The 24,503-nt window shown below is 53.6% G+C and overlaps 1 protein-coding gene across 1 annotated transcript; it reads left to right on the top strand.

Annotated features, from left to right (window-relative positions):
• Positions 1-1,339: 1,339 nt before the first annotated feature.
• Positions 1,340-24,141, top strand: TM4SF5 (transmembrane 4 L six family member 5; the record flags this gene model as incomplete). Its single annotated transcript, XM_088481245.1, has 4 exons — positions 1,340-1,510; positions 12,093-12,173; positions 22,242-22,396; positions 23,955-24,141. Coding segments are annotated over exons 1-4 (594 nt in total), but the record flags the coding sequence as incomplete, so codon positions are not given.
• Positions 24,142-24,503: the final 362 nt, after the last annotated feature.

The raw sequence follows: 24,503 nt of genomic DNA, 5'->3' as shown, positions 1-24,503 counted from the left end.
CATAACCCTCTTTAGGAGTTATGCCGTTAATTACCCTTCACCTATGTCATAAGTTAGAAGGCGCGGAGACATGTAATCATTTAAGCAACCCAAGCTGCCACCTGGGGCCCTGAAATCCATATTAAGGTGTGCTTATTTTTTATCAAGAAACGGAGAGGGCACAAGTGGGCCTAAATCAGTACCTGGCCCCACGGCACCTTAATCTGAGTGTGAGCAGGCAGGTGGGATGGCTGAGGGGGCATATTCTGGCAAAGTGGCGTTGGATAATGAAGTCACAGGCCAGTGCCACACTTCCAGCATCCCACTCACATGGACGGGCACCTTCCAGCAGCTTCATAGGTAACAAGGTTCCCGGTGCTGCCCCTTCATCTCTGCATTAGCCGGGGGAAGTCATTCATTGTGAATTCTGGTGCCCCCCCGCCAAAAAAAAAAAAAATTTGGCACTTTAAGCTGAGTGCACACCAGACGATATATTGGACGGTTTGAGCCGAATTGGAACGACATATCGTCCACGTCATCTAGTGTGTACGCACTTTTGCGCGCTCCCGTGCGTCGTTCATCGTATCTTGTTTGCTGCGCAGCAGGTGATACAACGAATGATGCCATGCTGCTTAACGCGGCATGGAACTACACATTGCGCCATCGTCTGCTGCATCGACAGCGCTGGTCGTAGCGGGTCTCGATCCAAAGGGGGCGAGCTGTCGATGTTGATTGACAGCTCGCCCCGTTTAGAAGGCGGGCCGGGGGGGTGGCAGCCCAAACGGGGGCGTTCCCATGGGAACGCCTACCGTTTGGGGGCGGCCCCACTGACATCACTAGTGATGTCAGTGGAGAGCTTCCGGCTCTGACAGAGCCGAAAGCTCTCCGGGGCTTATGACAAGGGAGACCCTACCCTAGGGTCTCGTCGTATCCCCGATGGGCTTGACCATCGTGACCATCACCTTAGGCGGTCGTAAGGCTGTGGGTGTTAACCCACAGCCTTACCACCGCAAAGGAGGACGTCTTGAAAATTCAAGAGGTCCTCCCCTCATTCAGACCGACCGCACGCTCTGTGTGACCGGCTCTGAATGAGGTCCATGGTGTAGTGTGTGTACCCAGCATTAGGCAGCCGAATATATTCCCTCTTCCCATACTTTTATTTTACCTATAAATTACTTCCCCCTCTCCTTCCACCCCTCTGACGTCACCCATCTTCCTGGTCCCATCCCCAGGCTGTCACTGATCACTTGAGCGAACTTTGTCCATCTCCTTATCATTAAACCAACACGGGTTTCCCACTGAGCAGACACAAAGGACTCGCATCAGAGCGACGCCAGTTCTCCCCTCGGAAGGTGGCACCATGTGCACTGGGAAATGTTCTCGCTTTGTCGGCCTCTCCCTTCTCCCCATGGCGTTTATTTGCATCATCGCCAACCTCTTATTGATATTCCCTAACGGCGAAACGAAATGGACCAACCATATCACGCAGCAAGTCTGGTTCATGGGTGGCGTCCTCGGTAGCGGCCTCTTTGTGAGTATCGTATTTATTTCATCGGGGTGAGGTTACTGATTCGGGGCGACAGAGGAGGAAAAGCGATCAGTCTGTCCCTATACGGGATTGGTTACTGTGCAGTAAAAAAAGGAATAAAATCTGATTTGTGGAACTGGTAACTATTGTGGCAACTATAATATATTATGTTGTGTTTTGTTTTTGTTTCACCTGTGGAACTGGAGCCTGAATCCACTCTCCAGCCTGTTACATGTGCGGGGCGACCGCAGCTAAACCGCAGCTATAGAAAGCTTCTGATTGGTGCGATAAGGCGTTACACTTAGCACTGCAACATACGCTACGGTCATAAGGAAGATTCTTAGTTACTGTAATATTACGTTTGTGTTAAAACGTTTCTTATTAGGACAGGGGTTTAAAAAAATATATATTTTGTAATACAATAGCATTTTTTTTTTTTTTTTTAAATTCACTTCAAATCAGTTGTGTTATTTTTTTCTATGTTTAATTCAGCTGATATAGACAGAAGGGAGCTATGAGCCTGTCCCTCCCCCTGCAGGGTGACACAGACAGAAGGGAGCTATGAGCCTGTCCCTCCCCCTGCAGGGTGACACAGACAGAAGGGAGCTATGAGCCTGTCCCTCCCCCTGCAGGGTGACACAGACAGAAGGGAGCTATGAGCCTGTCCCTCCCCGTGCAGGGTGACACAGACAGAAGGGAGCTATGAGCCTGTCCCTCCCCCTGTAGGGTGACAGAAAGAAGGGAGCTATGAGCCTGTCCCTCCCCCTGCAGGGTGACACAGACAGAAGGGAGCTATGAGCCTGTCCCTCCCCCTGCAGGGTGACACAGACAGAAGGGAGCTATGAGCCTCTCCCTCCCCCTGCAGGGTGACACAGACAGAAGGGAGCTATGAGCCTGTCCCTCCCCCTGCAGGGTGACACAGACAGAAGGGAGCTATGAGCCTGAAGGGTGACACAGTGACACAGAAAGAAGGCAGCTATAGTATGAGTCTATCCGTTCCCCTGCACGGTGACACAGACAGATGGGAGCTATGAGTCTGTACTTCCCCCTGCAGGGTGACACAGACAGGTGGGAGCTATGAGTCAGTTCTTCCCCCTGCAGGGTGACACCGTAAGACAAATAGAAGGGAGCTATGAGCCTGCCACTCCCCCTGCAGGGTGACACAGACAGAAGGGAGCTATGAGCCTGTCCCTCCCCTGCAGGGTGACACAGACAGAAGGGAGCTATGAACCTGTCCCTCCCCCTGCAGGGTGACACAAACAGAAGGGAGCTATGAGCCTGTCCCTCCCCCTGCAGGGTGACACAGACAGAAGGGAGCTATGAGCCTGTCCCTCCCCCTGCAGGGTGACACAGACAGAAGCAGGGTGACACAGACAGAAGGGAGCTATGAGCCTGTTCCTCCCCCTGCAGGGTGACACAGACAGAAGGGAGCTATGAGCCTGTCCCTCCCCCTGCAGGGTGACACAGACAGAAGGGAGCTATGAGCCTGTCCCTCCCCCTGTAGGGTGACAGAAAGAAGGGAGCTATGAGCCTGTCCCTCCACCGGCAGGGTGACACAGACAGAAGGGAGCTATGAGCCTGTCCCTCCCCCTGCAGGGTGACACAGACAGAAGGGAGCTATGAGCCTGTCCCTCCCCCTGAAGGGTGACACAGTGACACAGAAAGAAGGCAGCTATAGTATGAGTCTATCCGTTCCCCTGCACGGTGACACAGACAGATGGGAGCTATGAGTCTGTTCTTCCCCCTGCAGGGTGACACCGTAAGACAGACAGAAGGGAGCTATGAGCCTGTCCCTCCCCCTGAAGGGTGACACAGACAGGTGGGAGCTATGAGCTTGTCCCTCCCCTGCAGGGTGACACAGACAGAAGGGAGCTATGAGCCTGTCCCTCCCCCTGCAGGGTGACACAGACAGAAGGGAGCTATGAGCCTGTCCCTCCCCCTGCAGGGTGACACAGACAGAAGGGAGCTATGAGCCTGTCCCTCCCCCTGCAGGGTGACACAGACAGAAGGGAGCTATGAGCCTGTCCCTCCCCCTGCAGGGTGACACAGACAGAAGGGAGCTATGAGCCTGTCCCTCCCCGTGCAGGGTGACACAGACAGAAGGGAGCTATGAGCCTGTCCCTCCCCCTGTAGGGTGACACAGAAAGAAGGGAGCTATGAGCCTGTCCCTCCCCCTGCAGGGTGACACAGACAGAAGGGAGCTATGAGCCTGTCCCTCCCCCTGCAGGGTGACACAGACAGAAGGGAGCTATGAGCCTCTCCCTCCCCCTGCAGGGTGACACAGACAGAAGGGAGCTATGAGCCTGTCCCTCCCCCTGCAGGGTGACACAGACAGAAGGGAGCTATGAGCCTGAAGGGTGACACAGTGACACAGAAAGAAGGCAGCTATAGTATGAGTCTATCCGTTCCCCTGCACGGTGACACAGACAGATGGGAGCTATGAGTCTGTACTTCCCCCTGCAGGGTGACACAGACAGGTGGGAGCTATGAGTCAGTTCTTCCCCCTGCAGGGTGACACCGTAAGACAAATAGAAGGGAGCTATGAGCCTGCCACTCCCCCTGCAGGGTGACACAGACAGAAGGGAGCTATGAGCCTGTCCCTCCCCTGCAGGGTGACACAGACAGAAGGGAGCTATGAACCTGTCCCTCCCCCTGCAGGGTGACACAAACAGAAGGGAGCTATGAGCCTGTCCCTCCCCCTGCAGGGTGACACAGACAGAAGGGAGCTATGAGCCTGTCCCTCCCCCTGCAGGGTGACACAGACAGAAGCAGGGTGACACAGACAGAAGGGAGCTATGAGCCTGTTCCTCCCCCTGCAGGGTGACACAGACAGAAGGGAGCTATGAGCCTGTCCCTCCCCCTGCAGGGTGACACAGACAGAAGGGAGCTATGAGCCTGTCCCTCCCCCTGTAGGGTGACAGAAAGAAGGGAGCTATGAGCCTGTCCCTCCACCGGCAGGGTGACACAGACAGAAGGGAGCTATGAGCCTGTCCCTCCCCCTGCAGGGTGACACAGACAGAAGGGAGCTATGAGCCTGTCCCTCCCCCTGAAGGGTGACACAGTGACACAGAAAGAAGGCAGCTATAGTATGAGTCTATCCGTTCCCCTGCACGGTGACACAGACAGATGGGAGCTATGAGTCTGTTCTTCCCCCTGCAGGGTGACACCGTAAGACAGACAGAAGGGAGCTATGAGCCTGTACCTCCCCCTGAAGGGTGACACAGACAGGTGGGAGCTATGAGCTTGTCCCTCCCCTGCAGGGTGACACAGACAGAAGGGAGCTATGAGCCTGTCCCTCCCCCTGCAGGGTGACACAGACAGAAGGGAGCTATGAGCCTGTCCCTCCCCCTGCAGGGTGACACAGACAGAAGGGAGCTATGAGCCTGTCCCTCCCACTGCAGGGTGACACAGACAGAAGCAGGGTGACACAGACAGAAGGGAGCTATGAGCCTGTCCCTCCCCCTGTAGGGTGACACAGAAAGAAGGGAGCTATGAGCCTGTCCCTCCACCGGCAGGGTGACACAGACAGAAGGGAGCTATGAGCCTCTCCCTCCCCCTGTAGGGTGACACAGACAGAAGGGAGCTATGAGCCTGTCCCTCCCCCTGAAGGGTGACACAGTGACACAGAAAGAAGGCAGCTATAGTATGAGTCTATCCGTTCCCCTGCACGGTGACACAGACAGATGGGAGCTATGAGTCTGTTCTTCCCCCTGCAGGGTGACACCGTAAGACAGACAGAAGGGAGCTATGAGCCTGTCCCTCCCCCTTCAGGGTGACACAGACAGATGGGAGCTATGAGCTTGTCCCTCCCCCTGAAGGGTGACACAGACAGGTGGGAGCTATGAGTCAGTTCTTCCCCCTGCAGGGTGACACCGTAAGACAAATAGAAGGGAGCTATGAGCCTGTCCCTCCCCCTGCAGGGTGACACAGACAGAAGGCAGCTATGAGCCTGTCCCTCCCCCTGCAGAATGACGCAGACAGAAGGGAGCTATGAGCCTGCCCCTCCCCTGTAGGGTGACGCAGACAGAAGGGAGCTATGAGCCTGTCCCTCCCCCTGAAGGGTGACACAGAAAGAAGGCAGCTATAGTATGAGTCTATCCGTTCCCCTGCACGGTGACACAGACAGATGGGAGCTATGAGCCTGTCCCTCCCCCTGCAGGGTGACACAGACAGAAGGGAGCTATGAGCCTGTCCCTCCCCTGCAGGGTGACACAGACAGAAGGGAGCTATGAGCCTGTCCCTCCCCCTGCAGGGTGACACAGACTGAAGGAGCTATGAGCCTGTTCCTCCCCCTGCAGGGTGACACAGACAGAAGGGAGCTATGAGCCTGTCCCTCCCCCTGCAGGGTGTCAAAGACAGAAGGGAGCTATGAGCCTGTCCCTCCCCCTGCAGGGTGACAAAGACAGAAGGGAGCTATGAGCCTGTCCCTCCCCCTGCAGGGTGACAAAGACAGAAGGGAGCTATGAGCCTGTCCCTCCCCCTGCAGGGTGACAAAGACAGAAGGGAGCTATGAGCCTGTCCCTCCCCCTGCAGGGTGACACAGACAGAAGGGAGCTATGAGCCTGTCCCTCCCCCTGCAGGGTGACACAGACAGATGGGAGCTATGAGCTTGTCCCTCCCCCTGAAGGGTGACACAGACAGGTGGGAGCTATGAGTCAGTTCTTCCCCCTGCAGGGTGACACCGTAAGACAAATAGAAGGTAGCTATGAGCCTGTCGCTCCCCCTGCAGGGTGACACAGACAGAAGGGAGCTATGAGCCTGTCCCTCCCCCTGCAGAATGACGCAGACAGAAGGGAGCTATGAGCCTGCCCCTCCCCTGTAGGGTGACGCAGACAGAAGGGAACTATGAGCCTGTCCCTCCCCCTGCAGGGTGACACAGACAGAAGGGAGCTATGAGCCTGTCCCTCCCCCTGCAGGGTGACACAGACAGAAGGGAGCTATGAGCCTGTCCCTCCCCCTGAAGGGTGACACAGTGACACAGAAAGAAGGCAGCTATAGTATGAGTCTATCCGTTCCCCTGCACGGTGACACAGACAGATGGGAGCTATGAGCCTGTCCCTCCCCCTGCAGGGTGACACAGACAGAAGGGAGCTATGAGCCTGTCCCTCCCCTGCAGGGTGACACAGACAGAAGGGATCTATGAGCCTGTCCCTCCCCTGCAGGGTGACACAGACAGAAGGGATCTATGAGCCTGTCCCTCCCCCTGCAGGGTGACACAGACTGAAGGGAGCTATGAGCCTGTTCCTCCCCCTGCAGGGTGACACAGACAGAAGGGAGCTATGAGCCTGTCCCTCCCCCTGCAGGGTGTCAAAGACAGAAGGGAGCTATGAGCCTGTCCCTCCCCCTGCAGGGTGACAAAGACAGAAGGGAGCTATGAGCCTGTCCCTCCCCCTGCAGGGTGACAAAGACTGAAGGGAGCTATGAGCCTGTCCCTCCCCCTGCAGGGTGACAAAGACAGAAGGGAGCTATGAGCCTGTCCCTCCCCCTGCAGGGTGACAAAGACAGAAGGGAGCTATGAGCCTGTCCCTCCCCCTGCAGGGTGACACAGACAGAAGGGAGCTATGAGCGTGTCCCTCCCCCTGCAGGGTGACACAGACAGAAGGGAGCTATGAGCCTGTCCCTCTCCCTGCAGGGTGACACAGACAGAAGGGAGCTATGAGCTTGTCCCTCCCCCTGCAGGGTGACACAGACAGAAGGGAGCTATGAGCCTGTCCCTCCCCCTGCAGAATGACGCAGACAGAAGGGAGCTATGAGCCTGCCCCTCCCCTGTAGGGTGACGCAGACAGAAGGGAACTATGAGCCTGTCCCTCCCCTGCAGGGTGACACAGACAGAAGGGAGCTATGAGCCTGTCCCTCCCCTGCAGGGTGACACAGACAGAAGGGAGCTATGAGCCTGTCCCTCCCCCTGCAGGGTGACACAGACTGAAGGGAGCTATGAGCCTGTTCCTCCCCCTGCAGGGTGACACAGACAGAACGGAGCTATGAGCCTGTCCCTCCCCCTGCAGGGTGACACAGACAGAAGGGAGCTATGAGCCTGTCCCTCCCCCTGCAGGGTGTCAAAGACAGAAGGGAGCTATGAGCCTGTCCCTCCCCCTGCAGGGTGACAAAGACAGAAGGGAGCTATGAGCCTGTCCCTCCCCCTGCAGGGTGACAAAGACAGAAGGGAGCTATGAGCCTGTCCCTCCCCCTGCAGGGTGACACAGATAGAAGTGAGCTATGAGCCTGCCCCTCCCCCTGCAGGGTGACACAGACAGAAGGGAGCTATGAGCCTGTCCCTCCCCCTGCAGGGTGACACAGACAGAAGGGAGCTATGAGCCTGTCCCTCCCCCTGCAGGGTGACACAGACAGAAGGGAGCTATGAGCTTGTCCCTCCCCCTGCAGGGTGACACAGACAGAAGGGAGCTATGAGCCTGTCCCTTCCCCTGCAGAATGACGCAGACAGAAGGGAGCTATGAGCCTGCCCCTCCCCTGTAGGGTGACGCAGACAGAAGGGAACTATGAGCCTGTCCCTCCCCCTGCAGGGTGACGCAGACAGAAGGGAGCTATGAGCCTGTTCCTCCCCCTGAAGGGTGACACAGTGACACAGAAAGAAGGCAGCTATAGTATGAGTCTATCCGTTCCCCTGCACGGTGACACAGACAGATGGGAGCTATGAGCCTGTCCCTCCCCCTGCAGGGTGACACAGACAGAAGGGAGCTATGAGCCTGTCCCTCCCCTGCAGGGTGACACAGACAGAAGGGAGCTATAAGCCTGTCCCTCCCCCTGCAGCGTGACACAGACTGAAGGGAGCTATGTGCCTGTTCCTCCCCCTGCAGGGTGACACAGACAGAACGGAGCTATGAGCCTGTCCCTCCCCCTGCAGGGTGTCAAAGACAGAAGGGAGCTATGAGCCTGTCCCTCCCCCTGCAGGGTGACAAAGACAGAAGGGAGCTATGAGCCTGTCCCTCCCCCTGCAGGGTGACAAAGACAGAAGGGAGCTATGAGCCTGTCCCTCCCCCTGCAGGGTGACAAAGACAGAAGGGAGCTATGAGCCTGTCCCTCCCCCTGCAGGGTGACAAAGACAGAAGGGAGCTATGAGCCTGTCCCTCCCCCTGCAGGGTGACAAAGACAGAAGGGAGCTATGAGCCTGTCCCTCCCCCTGCAGGGTGACACAGACAGAAGGGAGCTATGAGCCTGTCCCTCCCCCTGCAGGGTGACACAGACAGATGGGAGCTATGAGCTTGTCCCTCCCCCTGAAGGGTGACACAGACAGGTGGGAGCTATGAGTCAGTTCTTCCCCCTGCAGGGTGACACCGTAAGACAAATAGAAGGTAGCTATGAGCCTGTCGCTCCCCCTGCAGGGTGACACAGACAGAAGGGAGCTATGAGCCTGTCCCTCCCCCTGCAGAATGACGCAGACAGAAGGGAGCTATGAGCCTGCCCCTCCCCTGTAGGGTGACGCAGACAGAAGGGAACTATGAGCCTGTCCCTCCCCCTGCAGGGTGACACAGACAGAAGGGAGCTATGAGCCTGTCCCTCCCCCTGCAGGGTGACACAGACAGAAGGGAGCTATGAGCCTGTCCCTCCCCCTGAAGGGTGACACAGTGACACAGAAAGAAGGCAGCTATAGTATGAGTCTATCCGTTCCCCTGCACGGTGACACAGACAGATGGGAGCTATGAGCCTGTCCCTCCCCCTGCAGGGTGACACAGACAGAAGGGAGCTATGAGCCTGTCCCTCCCCTGCAGGGTGACACAGACAGAAGGGAGCTATGAGCCTGTCCCTCCCCTGCAGGGTGACACAGACAGAAGGGAGCTATGAGCCTGTCCCTCCCCCTGCAGGGTGACACAGACTGAAGGGAGCTATGAGCCTGTTCCTCCCCCTGCAGGGTGACACAGACAGAAGGGAGCTATGAGCCTGTCCCTCCCCCTGCAGGGTGTCAAAGACAGAAGGGAGCTATGAGCCTGTCCCTCCCCCTGCAGGGTGACAAAGACAGAAGGGAGCTATGAGCCTGTCCCTCCCCCTGCAGGGTGACAAAGACTGAAGGGAGCTATGAGCCTGTCCCTCCCCCTGCAGGGTGACAAAGACAGAAGGGAGCTATGAGCCTGTCCCTCCCCCTGCAGGGTGACAAAGACAGAAGGGAGCTATGAGCCTGTCCCTCCCCCTGCAGGGTGACACAGACAGAAGGGAGCTATGAGCCTGTCCCTCCCCCTGCAGGGTGACACAGACAGAAGGGAGCTATGAGCCTGTCCCTCTCCCTGCAGGGTGACACAGACAGAAGGGAGCTATGAGCGTGTCCCTCCCCCTGCAGGGTGACACAGACAGAAGGGAGCTATGAGCCTGTCCCTCTCCCTGCAGGGTGACGCAGACAGAAGGGAGCTATGAGCTTGTCCCTCCCCCTGCAGGGTGACGCAGACAGAAGGGAGCTATGAGCCTGTCCCTCCCCCTGCAGAATGACGCAGACAGAAGGGAGCTATGAGCCTGCCCCTCCCCTGTAGGGTGACGCAGACAGAAGGGAACTATGAGCCTGTCCCTCCCCCTGCAGGGTGACACAGACAGAAGGGAGCTATGAGCCTGTCCCTCCCCCTGCAGGGTGACACAGACAGAAGGGAGCTATGAGCCTGTCCCTCCCCCTGCAGGGTGACACAGACTGAAGGGAGCTATGAGCCTGTTCCTCCCCCTGCAGGGTGACACAGACAGAACGGAGCTATGAGCCTGTCCCTCCCCCTGCAGGGTGACACAGACAGAAGGGAGCTATGAGCCTGTCCCTCCCCCTGCAGGGTGACAAAGACAGAAGGGAGCTATGAGCCTGTCCCTCCCCCTGCAGGGTGACAAAGACAGAAGGGAGCTATGAGCCTGTCCCTCCCCCTGTAGGGTGACAAAGACAGAAGGGAGCTATGAGCCTGTCCCTCCCCCTGCAGGGTGACAAAGACAGAAGGGAGCTATGAGCCTGTCCCTCCCCCTGCAGGGTGACACAGACAGAAGTGAGCTATGAGCCTGCCCCTCCCCCTGCAGGGTGACACAGACAGAAGGGAGCTATGAGCCTGTCCCTCCCCCTGCAGGGTGACACAGACAGAAGGGAGCTATGAGCCTGTCCCTCCCCCTGCAGGGTGACACAGACAGAAGGGAGCTATGAGCTTGTCCCTCCCCCTGCAGGGTGACACAGACAGAAGGGAGCTATGAGCCTGTCCCTTCCCCTACAGAATGACGCAGACAGAAGGGAGCTATGAGCCTGCCCCTCCCCTGTAGGGTGACGCAGACAGAAGGGAACTATGAGCCTGTCCCTCCCCCTGCAGGGTGACACAGACAGAAGGGAGCTATGAGCCTGTTCCTCCCCCTGAAGGGTGACACAGTGACACAGAAAGAAGGCAGCTATAGTATGAGTCTATCCGTTCCCCTGCACGGTGACACAGACAGATGGGAGCTATGAGCCTGTCCCTCCCCCTGCAGGGTGACACAGACAGAAGGGAGCTATGAGCCTGTCCCTCCCCTGCAGGGTGACACAGACAGAAGGGAGCTATGAGCCTGTCCCTCCCCCTGCAGCGTGACACAGACTGAAGGGAGCTATGTGCCTGTTCCTCCCCCTGCAGGGTGACACAGACAGAACGGAGCTATGAGCCTGTCCCTCCCCCTGCAGGGTGTCAAAGACAGAAGGGAGCTATGAGCCTGTCCCTCCCCCTGCAGGGTGACAAAGACAGAAGGGAGCTATGAGCCTGTCCCTCCCCCTGCAGGGTGACAAAGACAGAAGGGAGCTATGAGCCTGTCCCTCCCCCTGCAGGGTGACAAAGACAGAAGGGAGCTATGAGCCTGCCCCTCCCCTGTAGGGTGACGCAGACAGAAGGGAACTATGAGCCTGTCCCTCCCCCTGCAGGGTGACACAGACAGAAGGGAGCTATGAGCCTGTTCCTCCCCCTGAAGGGTGACACAGTGACACAGAAAGAAGGCAGCAATAGTATGAGTCTATCCATTCCCCTGCACGGTGACACAGACAGATGGGAGCTATGAGCCTGTCCCTCCCCCTGCAGGGTGACACAGACAGAAGGGAGCTATGAGCCTGTCCCTCCCCTGCAGGGTGACACAGACAGAAGGGAGCTATGAGCCTGTCCCTCCCCCTGCAGCGTGACACAGACTGAAGGGAGCTATGTGCCTGTTCCTCCCCCTGCAGGGTGACACAGACAGAACGGAGCTATGAGCCTGTCCCTCCCCCTGCAGGGTGTCAAAGACAGAAGGGAGCTATGAGCCTGTCCCTCCCCCTGCAGGGTGACAAAGACAGAAGGGAGCTATGAGCCTGTCCCTCCCCCTGCAGGGTGACAAAGACAGAAGGGAGCTATGAGCCTGTCCCTCCCCCTGCAGGGTGACAAAGACAGAAGGGAGCTATGAGCCTGTCCCTCCCCCTGCAGGGTGACAAAGACAGAAGGGAGCTATGAGCCTGTCCCTCCCCCTGCAGACAGCACCTTCTCTGCCCTGGTATCTGGCTTTTGGGGTAGGGTACACAGAAGGATACTATGCTGTCTTTGAGAACAGCTGCCAGCCTCGGGTGCCTGAGTGCCCCCTTCTACGTCACTGTGCAGCACTCTCACAACGTCTCTGCTTGTGGTTCCTGCAGATGCTGTGTCCGTCCTGTAACGCTATCCGTGCTGGAGGAAAGGGATGTTGCGGAGAGGGATGCTGTGGAAATCGTTGCCGGGTATGTCTTGGTTGAAATAATATCGCCATGAAATGCACCGTCTCCTAAGGGTGTAATGTCTGTGTCAGTTATGTGTGGTGAGGTGAATGGCTGGGGAGGCACACATGGAGATGGGTCATGAGTGCTGAGAGCCTGTCTCACCCCCTACTCACTGTAACTCTCCCCTCTCTACATTAAGCTTCAGTGTCCATTGATTTTCCTACCTGCTTCACTGTGTCTATTGCTGCTGCTGAGCTCAGATCTCTAAACACTGAAGTACACTTGGTCGCATGACATATCCAAGGTGTCCATCAATGCTTAAGGCACCCCCCATACTCAGAGGCATGCCTCTATTAGCTCTCTTTCTGTGCGACTTACTGCCCCTGGTGAGGCCCCTTCCCCTGCTCTGCAAGCAGTGTCTGACTATATAGAAACGAGGCTGAGCTGTTGCTGCCTCATCTCTCTCCCTGCAATCCCAGGGGGCTCCACAAAGCTGGTGAATGTTATCTATAAAAATGATTACAATAAACAAAGAATATGTTTATAAGGTATAAATATCTTCTTTGTATGATTCTAATCATTTTTATATCAAATCTCAGGAGTATGACAGGTGAGGCTCTGCCTCCCCTGCCTCCCCTGACTGCATGTCCCTAGTCTGTGTGTGTTTTGGCTTTTTACGGGATGCTCAGTACACGGGGAAGGAGAGTCATCTGTCGGGATTAACCTTCAAACTGGAATACAAACAATTAACACGTTGCGATGACTGCATCCAAAATCCAAATCTATTCCAGCTCTCTTCCCGTACATACGTCCCAATAGACCTGATCGTTCAGCAATCTGGCTGGTGGCACCGTAATGAAATGACACACGAATAACGGCAGTCAGCGTCACGGGGAGGTGGTCAGAATCCCGGCACTGGAATCCCGACAGCAGTTGGAATCACGGCTCAGAATCCCGCTGGTTGCGTTATGCACCAACACGAAATGACTAACACATATACCAGATTATCCGCCATCTCCCATTACAAATGTCCCTTCTGGCAAGGATTAGCTGCTGCACCTTTAATGCCCCTTACACCTGCCCCTGGTAACCACCACTGTTGGCCTCCTGTAAGAGAAGAAGCAGAGGATGGACTATGTCAAATCTGTGGAGGTAAAGGCCTCTAGACGACCAGCCTGACAATAGTCCATGATGTATTTATGGAAGTGCTGCCACAGTAGGGATACCTATCTGTCTAACCGTGGTGCAGGGCAGGGGCTGGCTGGCAACTTTTAGCCTGGGGGGCAAATGCATGCAGGCGGCCCTGGCAGAGGAGTAGCGTGTAGCCAGGGTGCCCGGAGCATGTGCGTGCTACGGCGCCCCCCCTCCCCCCCTCAAGTGTTCCATGGAGGAGGCAAGTCCATATGGGATTAATGTAAAGTAAAAATAAAGATATGGGGCAGCTCCCTGTAGTGGTGCCCATATGCAGTGCCCCAGGAGAAGACCCCCTTATGCAGGCCTCCAGTAGTGCCCCCAGTAGCGATCCCCCCTATGCAGTGCCCATTATACAGTGCCCCCAGTAGTGGTCCCCCCTGTGCAGTGCCCCTAGTGCCCCCAGTAGTAAGCCCCTTATATAGTGCCCCCAGTAGTGTCGCCCCTTGTGCCCCCAGTTGTAAGCCCCTTATATAGTGCCCCCAGTAGTGGTACCCCCTATGCAGTGCTCTCAGTAGTGGTACCCCCTATGCAGTGCCCCTTTTATAGTGCCCCCAGTAGCAGTTCACCCCCCATGCAGTGCCCCCAATAGTGGTGACCCTTATGCAGTGCCCCTTAAATAGTGGCCCCAGTTGTAATCTCCCCCCTATGCAGTACCCCCAGTATTGCCCTTTATATAGAGCCCCCAGCAGTGGTCCCCCGATGCAGTGCCCCCAGTGGTAGTGCCGGGTCTGACCAATGCGCATGTCTGAACTGAGGGATCCAAACAGGCGTTGGAGGCATCTGAAAGGACACCTTTCTGCAATCCCTGACCTCCTTCCCATGGGAACTGCCGCCAGCCTTCAAGTTTTCAGAGCTTGATGGATTAAGGTCCCTATCATATTGTATGGGGACCGCATGCTGGGACTGACAGGTAAGTGGGTGATATCCATGATCTCTCCTGCATTAACTTTGCAATGAACCGACCCAAATAAATGAATTTCTACAAAAGTAGATGGACGGTTTTATTTTTGCCTAGTTTTGTAGAAAGAAGGGGAATGAATAGGCCCCTGATTAATAGTCTTACGGGTCTATTAGGAGACAGAGGCCCTCATTCAGAGCCGCTCGTAAGCGGGCGCTCGTTCGTTCTGACCGATGTTCGCACATCTGCGCATGCGTATGGATTTTAATACGCATGCACGAACCAGTCAGTGCGGCCGAAAATCGTTTGTTCGCTATATAGCGAATGCCTGCTATTTTGAGTGACAGGATGAGGCGTATGTGGGTGGTAACAGGGGAAGGTGCTTGAAAACGGGGAGTGGAGATCAGAACGCAGGCGTGCTTAAAGGTCAAAACGGGCATTTTATTGGTGTGCATAATTAATACAGGAGCTTCATTGACCACGTCACTGGGTTGTTTTAAAGTCAGAACTGCTCGCAAGATTGTGATAGGAAAAACCAACCACAAGAATAGCGAGCAGTTCATACGCTGTTCGATGTACTCGATTAATCTATTAAATAGCGGACATGACGTAAGGTGCGAGCGGCCAGGGGGCGTCTTTTTCAAAATTACGACCGCAAGTTTTGTTCGCTCGTTCAGACATAGAGGCGTGAGCAGAACGCAAAGTGCGAACGGTTCATTTGAATAGCCACCCCTTTTTAATGAATGAGCGAGCGCAAATAGCGTCCGGCTCTGAATCAGGCCCAGAGTGAAAAGTGATAAGGTGCCAGCCAATCAGCTCCCAACTGTCATTTTTCAAACACAGCCTGTGAGAAGGCAGTTAGGAGCTGATTGGCTGGTACCTTATCACCATTCACTCTGTCTCCTAACACTGCTTAGTAAATAGACCCCTTTATTATACATGCCTAGTTTTGAATCATGTCAAGGAGATTGTGGAAGCAACACCTATGAGCGCGGCGGTAAAGTGGACGTGTACTGCTACATCTGAGAGGCGTGTCATACATGTAATGGGCGTGTACTCTTACATCTGAGAGGCGTGTCATACATGTAATGGGCGTGTACTGCTACATCTGAGGGGCATGTCTTACATGTGATGGATGTGTACTCCTACATCTGAGAGGAGTGTCATACATGTGATGGGTGTGTACTGCTACCTCTGAGAGGCGTGTCATACATGTGATGGACGTGTACTGCTACATCTGAGAGACATGTCATACATGTGATAGGTGTGTACTGCTACATCTGAGAGGCGTGTCATACATGTGATAGGTGTGTATTGCTACATCTGAGGGGCGTGTCATACATGTTATAGGTGTGTACTGCTACATCTGAGAGGCGTGTCATACATGTGATGGGCATGTACTGCTACATCTGAGAGGCGTGTCATACATGTGATAGGTGTGTACTGCTACATCTGAGAGGCGTGTCATACATGTGATGGACGTGTACACCTACATCTGAGAGGCGTGTCATACATGTGATGAGCGTGTACTGCTACATCTGAGAGGCGTGTCATACATGTGATAGGTGTGTATTGCTACATCTGAGGGGCGTGTCATACATGTGATGGGCGTGTACTGCTACATCTGAGAGGTGTGTCATACATGTGATAGGTGTGTACTGCTACATCTGAGGGGCGTGTCATACATGTTATAGGTGTGTACTGCTAAATCTGAGAGGCGTGTCATACATGTGATGTGCATGTACTTCTACATCTGAGAGGCATGTCATACATATGATAGGTGTGTATTGCTACATCTGAGGGGCGTGTCATACATGTTATAGGTGTGTATTGCTATATCTGAGGGGCGTGTCATACATGTTATAGGTGTGTACTGCTACATCTGAGAGGCATGTCATACATGTGATAGGTGTGTACTGCTACATCTGAGAGGCGTGTCATACATGTGATGTGCATGTACTGCTACATCTGAGAGGCATGTCATACATGTGATGTGCATGTACTGCTACATCTGAGAGGCGTGTCATACATGTGATGGGCGTGTACTGTTACATCTGAGAGGTATGTCATACATGTGATGGGCGTGTACTGCTACATCTGAGAGGCGTGTCATACATGTGTTAGGTGTGTACTGCTACATCTGAGAGGCGTGTCATACATGTGATAGGTGTGTATTGCTACATCTGAGGGGCGTGTCATACATGTGATGGGCGTGTACTGCTACATCTGAGAGGCGTGTCATACATGTTATAGGTGTGTATTGCTACATCTGAGGGGCGTGTCATACATGTTATAGGTGTGTACTGCTACATCTGAGAGGCGTGTCATACATGTGATAGGTGTGTACTGCTACATCTGAGAGGCGTGTAATACATGTGATAGGTGTGTACTGCTACATCTGAGAGTCGTGTCATACATGTGATAGGTGTGTACTGCTACATCTGAGAGGCGTGCCATACATGTGATGGGCGTGTACTGCTACATCTGAGAGGCGTGTCATACATGTGATAGGTGTGTACTGCTACATCTGAGAGGCGTGTCATACATGTGTTAGGTGTGTACTGCTACATCTGAGAGGCGTGTCATACATGTGATGGACGTGTACACCTACATCTGAGAGGCGTGTCACACATGTGATGGGCGTGTACTGCTACATCTGAGAGGCGTGTCATACATGTGATAGGTGTGTATTGCTACATCTGAGGTGCGTGTCATACATGTGATTGGCGTGTATTGCTACATCTGAGAGGCGTGTCATACATGTTATAGGTGTGTATTGCTACATCTGAGGGGCGTGTCATACATGTTATAGGTGTGTACTGCTACAGCTGAGAGGCGTGTCATACATGTGATAGTTGTGTACTGCTACATCTGAGAGGCGTGTCATACATGTGATAGGTGTGTACTGCTACATCTGAGAGGGGTGTCATACATGTGATAGGTGTGTACTGCTACATCTGAGAGGTGTGTCATACATGTGATAGGTATGTACTGCTACATCTGAGAGGCGTGTCATACATGTGATAGGTGTGTACTGCTACATCTGAGAGGCGTGTCATACATGTGATAGGTGTGTACTGCTACAACTGAGAGGCGTGTCATACATGTGATAGGTGTGTACTGCTACATCTGAGAGGTGTGTCATACATGTGATGGACGTGTACACCTGCATCTGAGAGGCGTGTCATACATGTGATGGGCATGTACTGCTACATCTGGGGGGCATGTCATACATGCGATAGGTCTGTATTGCTACATCTGAGAGGCGTGTCATACATGTGATAGGTGTGTACTGCTACATCTGAGAGGCGTGTCATACATGTGATAGGTGTGTACTGCTACATCTGAGAGGCATGTCATACATGTGATGGACGTGTACACCTACATCTGAGAGGCGTGTCACACATGTGATGGGCGTGTACTGCTACATCTGAGAGGCGTGTCATACATGTGATAGGTGTGTATTGCTACATCTGAGGGGCGTGTCATACATGTGATTGGCGTGTACTGCTACATCTGAGAGGCGTGTCATACATGTTATAGGTGTGTATTGCTACATCTGAGGGGCGTGTCATACATGTTATAGGTGTGTACTGCTACATCTGAGAGGCGTGTCATACATGTGATAGGTGTGTACTGCTACATCTGAGAGGCGTGTCATACATGTGATAGGTGTGTACTGCTACATCTGAGAGGCGTGTCATACATGTGATAGGTGTGTACTGCTACATCTGAGAGGCGTGTCATACATGTGATAGGTGTGCACTGCTACATCTGAGAGGCGTGTCATACATGTGATAGGTGTGTACTGCTACATCTGAGAGGCGTGTCATACATGTGATAGGTGTGTACTGCTATATCTGAGAGGCGTGTCATACATGTGATAGGTGTGCACTGCTACATCTGAGAGGCGTGTCATACATGTGATAGGTGTGTACTGCTACATCTGAGAGGCGTGTCATAACACTGACTTACATCCAAATGTAAAAGATAGATAACAGTAAGATCTATTTGGTGATGAAAACACACTGATACATTACAGACAATGCATGTAGCCATAGGGATCATTGGGGTAGATGTATTATAGCGGCACTTACCGTGCCGCTATAACGCTTCCCGCTTCGCCTCTTTACCGAGGCGAAGCAGGAAGCACTACCGATGCTTCCCTCCGGCGCTACCCGCTAGAGACACCAGCGCATCAGCCTAGTGCTGATGCGCTGTGTCTCTGTCCCAGCCGGCTCCACTGAGCATGCGCGGGATCTCGCAAGTATCGCGAGATCCCCGCGTGGAGCCCTGGAGCCGGCAGCCGCCGCAGCAGCAGGGATAGCGCTGTCACTGCTGTGGGGATAGCCTTGCGCCAGGCTGTAGCTGTCAATAACGACAGCTACAGCCGGACGAACGGTTATGCGGTATGACAGTTCGTACATGGCACTGACGCTCGGCGCTGCTATCTTGTAGATAGCAGCGCCGATAATGACAGGGGCGCCTAGCCCCCTTTCATTTACCGGCCAGACCCCCGATCATACTTCGGGGAGAAGCAGTATCAGCGCACATAACGTGCGCTGATACCGCTTCTGGGCTTCGTACATCTCCCCCTTTGTGCCTTATAACCAAGGCAGGGAAATGATACTAATGATCCCATTGGAATGTATATATCTCTGTTTTTCTTTTTTTAATATAACAGCTTCATAATGGGGGTAAGGAGCAATCAGGGAGATTACTAGACTCTTCGGGGAGACAGGGAGATTACTCCGCCGGGAACGTCCTTTAGACGCTCCAGACAGGCATCCTGCGGTCTCTGCATCTGATTAGTGCGTCCCAAGGGCACTCAGTCAGCGCTGCACTTACGGTGCTGCCAGCCCCACCACCTCCGCGAGACATTATGACGTCATGATGTTGAGCGCTAAAGGGGCCAGGGGCGGCACAGGGCACATTTAAGCCCTATTACGGCTCTATAAATTGCTACCAAAATGTTGAAAGGTCGTCAGAGGCCTGAACATGGCTGTACTCAGCTGCCGGTCTTAAATCAGGCCTTGGACTGTCCTCGGAAGAAGGAGGGAGGTAAAATAGATGACATTACCATATTCCTCCTGTACACTATGTCATGCTCTGTCATATACAGCTGTATACGGGCAGATGCCTATATACAGCTGCCTATTGTGTCCGTACTGGACGAGAGCCACCTGAAGTTTGGATGAACTTTGGCCTGACTGAGGCCAGCAGTTTGCAATAGTTGTAATATCGGCACTGCTGGCTGACACTGGCTGCGATACTGCGGTGTGTGAGCCGGCAGAGCCTCGTTACGCCATTCCTGCATTCACCAGCATTTGATGAAGGTTCAGAATGAACAGGGAAAAGGAATCAGCTGTAGCATCAGAGAGGCAGGAGCAAGAGATGTGCGCTCGTATTAGAGAGAGTATGCAAACAACCTCATCCTGGGATGTCACCCTCCTGCTTAACTTCATTCTTACTATCAGTGGCGTAACTAGGGTATTTGAAGCCCAGGGCAAATTTGAGAAAGGAGCCCCCCCCCCAATTATGTGCGCGCGCTCTGAAAAATGGGCGTGGTCACAAGGGACGTGGCCACTGGAAAATGGGGACGTGTCAACATGACACACCCGTTTCTTGTCACTGGGAATATTTATTTCCATTTGCACCTTAATGCAGTCCCCCCTATGCAGTGCCCCTTGTAGTGGTCCCCATTATGCAGGCCCCCAGTAGTGCCCCTTATATAGTACCCCAGTATACAATGCCCCCAGTAGTGGTTCCTCTTATGCAGGCCCCCAGTAGTGCCCCTTATTCAGTACCCCCAGTAGTGGTCCCCCTTATGCAGCCCCCGATTAGTTCCCCTTATACAGGCCCCCAGTAGTGATCCCCCAAATGCAGCCCCCAGTAGTGATCCCCCATATGCAGTGACCCCAGGAGTGATCCCCCCTTATGCAGGCCCCCAGTAGTGCCCCTTATGCAGGCCCCCAGTAGTTATCCCCCTATGCAGTGCCCCCTGTAGTGGTTCTCTCTTTTCAGTGCCCGCTGTAGTGGTTCTCTCTTTTCAGTGCCCGCTGTAGTGGCTCTCTCTTTTCAGTGCCCGCTGTAGTGGTTCTCTCTTTTCAATGCCCCCTGTAGTGGTCCCCCCTGTGCACTGCCCCCAGTAGTAAGCCCCTTATATAGTGCCCCAGTAGGAGTCCCCCTTGATGCAGTGTCCCCTGTAGTAGTCCCCAGTAGTGGTCTCCCCCAATGCAGTCCCCCCAGTAGTATTCCCCCCAGTAGTAGTCCCCAGTAGTGGTCTCCCCCCCAATGCAGTGCCCCCAGTAGTATCCCCCCCAGTAGTAGTCCCCAGTAGTGGTCTCCCCCAATGCAGTGCCCCCAGTAGTATCCCCTCCAGTAGTAGCCCCCAGTAGTAGTCCCCAGTAGTGGTCCCCAGTAGTGGTCCCCAGTAGTGGTCTCCCCCAATGCAGTGCCCCAGTAGTATCCCCTCCAGTAGTATCCCCCAGTAGTAGTCCCCAGTAGTGGTCCCCAGTAGCAGTCTCCTCCCCCCAATGCAGTGCCCCCAGTAGTATCCCCCCCAGTAGTAGTCCCCAGTAGTGGTCTCCCCCCCAATGCAGTGCCCCTAGTAATAGTTTCCCCCCTCCCGATAAATACACACAGAAATGAAACAATAAATAAAAGAAGAAATAAAAACTCTTACCTGAATCCACGCTCCCGCCGCCGTCCGCATGTCAGTCCTCCCGGGCTGGCGCGCTCTGCTTTATGGGAGAGACGTCATGAGGTCATGATGTCTCTCCCATTACCCACTGCAGGAGCCGGCACTTGCAGTGGGCGCAGGCCCGTAGCTAGGGTAGTGCGGCCGGTGCCATCGCAAAGGGCACCACAGGCCAGGGGCGCTGTTTGGGCTTGTCAAATTTCTGTTTATTATAATTCTTGCTTGTAGCTTCCTCTTATTTCATCCCCAGCATCTCCTGGCCTCTCCTATCTCTTCCCTGGCCCTTCCCCGTGAAGCCATGGCCCTTTTTTGGGTTCATTATGTCCCTTTGAAAAATGAGGGGGGCGCCAATGCTCTTTCTGGCACAGGGCACCAAAAAGTCTAGTTACGGCTCTGAGTGGGCACTTTGGCTGCAGCAGTCAATGATTGTCTATCTGACTCGCATTGGCTGCTGATTCACACACACATCGCTGCCGCTCGGCATTGATGTGTGTGCAGTAGCAGCAGCAGCCAATGAGAGTTGTCTGACTCTCATTGGCTGCTGGTTAACACAGATCGCCACCAGTGCTGGTGGCGATGTGTGTGTTAGCACAGCCTGAGCCCGCCCGCCTGCCACCCACCTCCTGGCGCTATTGGGCAAGCGTTTAGGGGGAGGGAAGGGGCTCGGCTGTGCAGCACAGGACCGGCGCTGGGAAGCCTAGCGCCGGTCCTGTGTAAATGTGTAGAGCTGACCGCACTCAATGCGGTCAGCGCTACACTGGCTAACTAGGGCTCGTACCGTGGCTGGCGGCGCCCCCTCCCCCCCGCGCACACTGCCGGTCCCGTGGCGCCCAGAGCACGTGCCCCGCTCACCCTGCCCTAGTTACGCCACTGCTTACTATTGCCCTCAATGGCTTACAGAAACCCTGTGGGGTTTATTTACTAAGCAGTGTTAGGAGACAGAGTGAAAAGTGATAAGAAAGTGATAAGGTGCCAGCCAATCAGCTCCCAACTGTCATTTTTCAAACACAGCCTGTGAGATGGCAGTTGGGAGCTGATTGGCTGGCACCTTATCACTTTCTTATCACTTTTCACTCTGTCTCCTAACACTGCTTAGTAAATAGACCCCTGTATCATCTAATGTGGAGCGCGGTCAGCCTCGTATAACATCAGTACACCTATAGTGGGAGCATCCTCATGTTTCCTGTCCCATCAGCACGCCATACTTCTTATATAGAACATTACTGTACAGTGTATTACTCTGCAATGCATTGAAACAATGGTTGTCCTGTGTGTGTCTGTTTGTGTCCGGCTACAGATGTTACGTTCCGTCATATCATCAATATTCGGAGGACTCGGGAGCTTTTACTGCGTGGCGGTGTCAGGGACGGCTCTGAATGACGGACCACTGTGCAACCTCAACAACCTGACCGGCAACCAGGCAGATTGGGGTTACCACCTTTGGGAATTGGAGTAAGCAAAGAATATATAGAGTAATTAAAGGATGTCTGTTCTCCCTACAATAACCCAAGAAAGTGTAATACATATAAAAAAAAAAAAAAAAGAATTACCTAGAGAACAAGGGTTCCCAAACTCTGTCCTCAAGACACCCTAACAATCCAGGTTTTAAGGATATCCATGCTTGTGCATAGATGGTATAATCAAACTGACGGAGATCCTAATTAAGTCACCTTTGCTTCAGTATAGATATCCTGAAAACCTGGACTGTTATGCTGGCCATATACTAGTACGACCAGCATAAGATAAGATTCATCTTACGATTTCCCTTCAACTCCCCGGAGCTTATTTCACACACGATTTACATACGATAAGACGTATGATCACTCGCCCCTATGCGACGGATCGTGATACGATTGATCGTGTGCCTCACCAAAAACATGCGATCATAATAGATTTAAATGATGCCGTTCGGACGCACGATGCATCGCATGCTGAAAAACACGGCAACGATCAGCATACCAATACGACGGATCATATGGGCTGCACATCTGATCATACGATACGTTTTAGGAGCTGCGGGGGCGGGCATCGGATCGTATCCTACTTTAAAAATACACGATTTCTACACGATTCATCGTATGACGCGTCGGAAATCGGCCAATTGGCCCGAAATCGTGCTAGTGTATTGCCAGCATGAGGGTGCCTTGTGGACCAAGTCTGGGAACCACTGGTCTAGATTAACTTCAGTCCTCAAGTGCCCATCACAGGTCATGTTTTCTAGATTTCTTTAATCAGGCACAGGTGAGTTACTCTATTTTGCTGGTTCGATAATTATCCCACCTGCTTCCTCAAATAAAAAAAACATGACCTGCCGGGGGTACTTGAGGACTGGAGTTGAGAAGCAGTGGACTAGATGGAAGGGGCCATCTTTCTTTTTAAACTAACATACTCGGCTCAATGTGTCTCCTCCTTCTCAATTTTTTTGATTATGAACAGAGATAAAGAGATTAACGTCTAGCAGGATTTACTAGGTGGCGGCGTATTCGTATTTGCAATTTCAGCATTTGCCGCGATATCTGCCTCCTCTCCGGCTTGATTGCAATTGGGCTTGGTTGAGAGGTGGACACAATACAGATGTCTGCGCAGTGTAGCGATGTTTTTTATACTACGCATGCGGTTGAGTCGCACTGCGACGGTCGGTGTCCATCTGTTGGAGGTAACGGAGGGTGGGTGGCGAGTCAAACGCAGGCGTGTCGCAACCATTTTGGGGGCATGTCTCAGTCTGCGACTGCGAATTCGTAGCAGTGGTTAAGTCTACAGCAGCTTACTTCCGATGGATGTTCTGAGCGACCAATGGGCTTTCTCAGAAGTCTGATGTGTGACCAGTGCAAGTGGCGCACTTTGGGCATCGTTAGTGGGCTTCTCAGTACAAATCCTGGTGGCTGCAGCATAAACCGATTTTTGCACAATCGCTGCGTACCTGAGGAACGTGGAATAAGATGAACGCGCTGTACAGCGGATAGTTTTGATAATGTTACTTACGACTATTTGTCACTGATTGTTTTTGCAGCAAGAGTTACCTGTTTAATAAGACATCATGGAATGACTGCGTACAGCCCCCTAATGTCGTTCTCTGGAACATCGTACTTTTCTCTATCCTCCTGGGAATCGGAGGTATCCAGTTTGGCCTTTGTGCCATACAAATTATCAACAGTCTCTTAGGTGTAATGTGCGGAGACTGCAGGAAAAAACCCAAAGTGAGTACCATTAACGTCTTATATATCAGAAGTCGTATATTATACGTGGTTAGAATGTAATCATATGCCTACGCTGTATACTTGTTGAATAGATCTTATGGTTTTACTAGATATGAATTTATAATTTGCTGCTCATGTTTTATATTCACTGTATTGCCGGCGCTCTCTTCCCTCACCACGACACAGGCGCTCTCTCTCTGACTAAGACACAGGCGCTCTCTCCCCTGACCAAGACACATGCGCTCTCCCCCCTGACCACGACACAACAGCTCTCTCCCCTGACCACGACACAGATGCTCTCTCCCCTGACCACGACACAGGCGCTCTTTCCCCTGACCACGACACAGGCGCTCTTTCCCCTG

Source organism: Taudactylus pleione, unplaced genomic scaffold, assembly GCF_031769625.1.
Source record: "Taudactylus pleione unplaced genomic scaffold, aTauple2 ptg000268l, whole genome shotgun sequence".
NCBI lineage: Eukaryota > Metazoa > Chordata > Amphibia > Anura > Myobatrachidae > Taudactylus > Taudactylus pleione.
Note: the sequence above shows the minus strand (reverse complement) of the source record. Positions and strands in the feature narration are given on the sequence as shown.